The 2,900-nt window shown below is 42.6% G+C and overlaps 1 protein-coding gene and 1 pseudogene across 1 annotated transcript in view; both read right to left on the bottom strand.

Annotated features, from left to right (window-relative positions):
* Positions 1–285: 285 nt before the first annotated feature.
* On the bottom strand, positions 286–2,205 carry LOC104959674 (protocadherin alpha-8-like; annotated as a pseudogene).
* Positions 2,206–2,622: 417 nt separating this feature from the next.
* Positions 2,623–2,900, bottom strand: part of LOC104959673 (protocadherin alpha-13-like) — a 6,844-nt gene continuing 6,566 nt past the window's right edge. Inside the window, exons 3-4 of the mRNA XM_010787573.1 lie at positions 2,724–2,850; positions 2,623–2,628 (exon numbers count right to left, since the gene is read on the bottom strand). Of these exons, the coding sequence (XP_010785875.1) occupies positions 2,623–2,628; positions 2,724–2,850 (133 nt within the window). The remainder of the gene's footprint in view (positions 2,629–2,723; positions 2,851–2,900) is intronic.

Raw genomic sequence — 2,900 nt, 5'->3', positions numbered from 1 at the left:
CAGGGTGGGTTGGTGATCATTGGGGCGCTGTCCTGCGAAACTTGCCGGTCTGTCCTGTGCATTGCATCTATAACTGTGGAGGCTCGCAGAAGATATGACCGCACAAGGCGATGCGATACAGTTTAAATCAGGGAAGCTCTCCTCCTGTAGGGCCAGTCTGAACTGGCTGGTGGTCAGCTGGCTTTAACCACCACAAACTCCCCCCCCCCATGAGCGTAGCTGCAGGGAGGGGGTCTCGGTTTCAGCCAACCACCAGGGTGTTTCGGTCATTGTCATCTTTCTTTCTTAGTCCTGTTTCTCGCTACGGTCGTCGGAGAGGTTGTTTCCTTTGGGCTCAGAGAGGTGATAGAGCAGCGCATTGGTTTCCGTCTGGGTCTACAGCCCTTGATCTTTGCCAGTATCGCTCAGAGATAGGGGGATGCGCTCACTGTTAACGGAGCTGCTCAGAATAGGGCGCGAGGACTGTTGGATTATTGTCATTTTCATCCAGAATTAAAACGTTCACAGTCACGTTGCTGCTGAGAGGAGGAACACCAGAGTCTGTGGCCTGCACTTTAAACTGAAACGTGTTTAACTCCTCATAGTTAAAAGACTGCAGGCTGACTATATCTCCAGTCTCCGAGTTGACGTTTATAACAGACCCTATTATGTTGTTCTTATTTTTATCATGAATTACTGAAAACGTAATTTTTGCATTTTCGTCTACATCCGGATCATATGCTTTCATAGTATAGATAACTGCGCCTACTGGACTGTTCTCTTTGACAAAAATGTTTATCACAGGCTCATTAAAACGAGGTGCATTGTCATTGACATCAGACACGTGGACTGTAATAACTCTTGTAACGGAAAGAGGCGGAACCCCTTCGTCTGTCGCTGTTATTGTCACGTTGTATTGAGAAGCTCGTTCTCTGTCTAGAATTCCGTCTACGACTAAAGAATAATGATTTTTATATGTGTTCTTTATTTTAAACGGCACTGCATCAACTATTCTCACCTGAACAGCGCCATTTTTCTCTGCGTCGTTATCTTTCACAGTTATAAGTCCAACCATTGTGTCTTGGGGTGCATCTTCCCTCACTACGTTGACTAAGGATGTTACCGATATTTCTGGTGGATTATCATTAATATCAGCAATTTCAACTAGTACTTTACAGTAAGATGCTCTTGGGTTTGGTCCTTTGTCTTTAGCTTGGACCCGGATTTCAACTGCATTGCTTTTTTCATGATCTAATTCTCCCTTTACAGTAATTTCACCCGTCATGGGATTTATTGAAAATGTGTCAACATCATTATCACTGTCGTGGTTAATAAAAGAATATACTATTTCCCCGTTAGGACCTTCATCTAAATCATGAGCATGCACAGATATTACGGTTGTACCGAACAGCTGGTTTTCAAGCACCGTGGCTTTGTACAGAGGTTTGTCGAAAATTGGAATATTATCGTTTACATCTTGGACATTTACGGTGATATGTAATGTTCCTGATTTAGGAGGCTTTCCTCCATCAATAGCTGTCAGCGTTAATTTAATAACCGGCTGTTTTTCACGATCTAACGCTTTCTGAAGCACCATTTCAGCAGACATTGTCGGCTCTCCACCATTTACGTCCATTGTGAAATGTTCATTTTGGCTAAGCTTATAGCCTTTAACTGAATAACTGCCGACATCTGCATCAAAGGCTCTTGCGAGGGTAAATCTTTCCCCAGGAAAAGCCGACTCGGACACGTTCAAAACAATCCCTGGTATCCGAAAAGAGGGTGCATTGTCGTTAATATCCACAATGTTAACCTCAAAGCGATACAGATTCAGCGGAGAGTTCACCATTGCTTCCACTTCCAGAGAACACTTCACATTACGAGAGCATAGCTCCTCTCGGTCAATTCTGTCTTTCACCGAGAGTATCCCAGTCTTAACATCCGTTTCGAAATATCTCCTATTGGGTCCTGAAATCTCAAATCCGCGAGTTTCCAAGTCTGGTACATTTAGATGTAAGTCCTTCGCCAAATTCCCCACAGCGGTACCAGGGCTCGATTCCTCTGTAACAGAATACACAATCTGTGCGGCGGCGAGACTCCATAGAGATATATGAAACAACAAATAAATCCAATTCCTCAAAATATTCCCTCGTTGCATTCTGCCCACAACCTGATTGACAAGTTAATTAAAAAAATTACTCCAGCGTTAACATTGCTCGGAAATCCTCCAGATCAGAGCTCCTTGATACAGTGAGTGTTCTTTACTGCTATGACGAACAAAGAATTACAAACCTCTCTTAAACGAAAAGGGAGGAGCGTGGTAAGGAAAAAAGTATATTTCCTATGTGAGGCAATTGGGACATCTAGTGGTCATTTTGAAGTTGGAGCCAAGAAAAGATTTAAGAAAAGATCATTTTAAGCGTTATTAAAGTCATATGTTGCGTCTCCAAATAGAAAGCAACAATTATAACCACATAGCATTTAAGCAAGAGTGGTGATATCACTATGAGACATGTTTAGGCACCAGGCTAACTAAAATAAAAACCATGCTGCAGATTGGGAAAATTGTTGCATGACAAAAATAAGTACTAAGTAATGGTCACAATAAGATGGCTCATCTTACATTGGCATATAAGTATACGATCACACCTCACAAATGTCAGAGAGAACACAATAAAGTACCATTATGTGAAAAAATGAAAACATTTGATCTGCCACCCCTTTTTATGTGTCATGATCCTTACCTTGTCTGTGTTGGGTAAAGTCTGAGTTCTGGTAAAAGTGTCCCCTCCGTTAATACTGATCAGTTCACCATCTACAGGCGGAAACGGTCCGGGGAAAACCACTACGTCACTCTTCATTGTGTCTGAGCTGAAACACACGTCGTACTGCTGAGTAGATTTAGAGTAAGACCAGCTCCC

This window comes from Notothenia coriiceps, unplaced genomic scaffold (genome assembly GCF_000735185.1).
Source record: "Notothenia coriiceps isolate Sejong01 unplaced genomic scaffold, NC01 NC01_scaffold00030711, whole genome shotgun sequence".
NCBI classification, from domain to species: domain Eukaryota; kingdom Metazoa; phylum Chordata; class Actinopteri; order Perciformes; family Nototheniidae; genus Notothenia; species Notothenia coriiceps.
The sequence above is the reverse complement of the archived record's forward strand: the minus strand, read 5'-3'. Positions and strand labels throughout refer to the sequence as shown.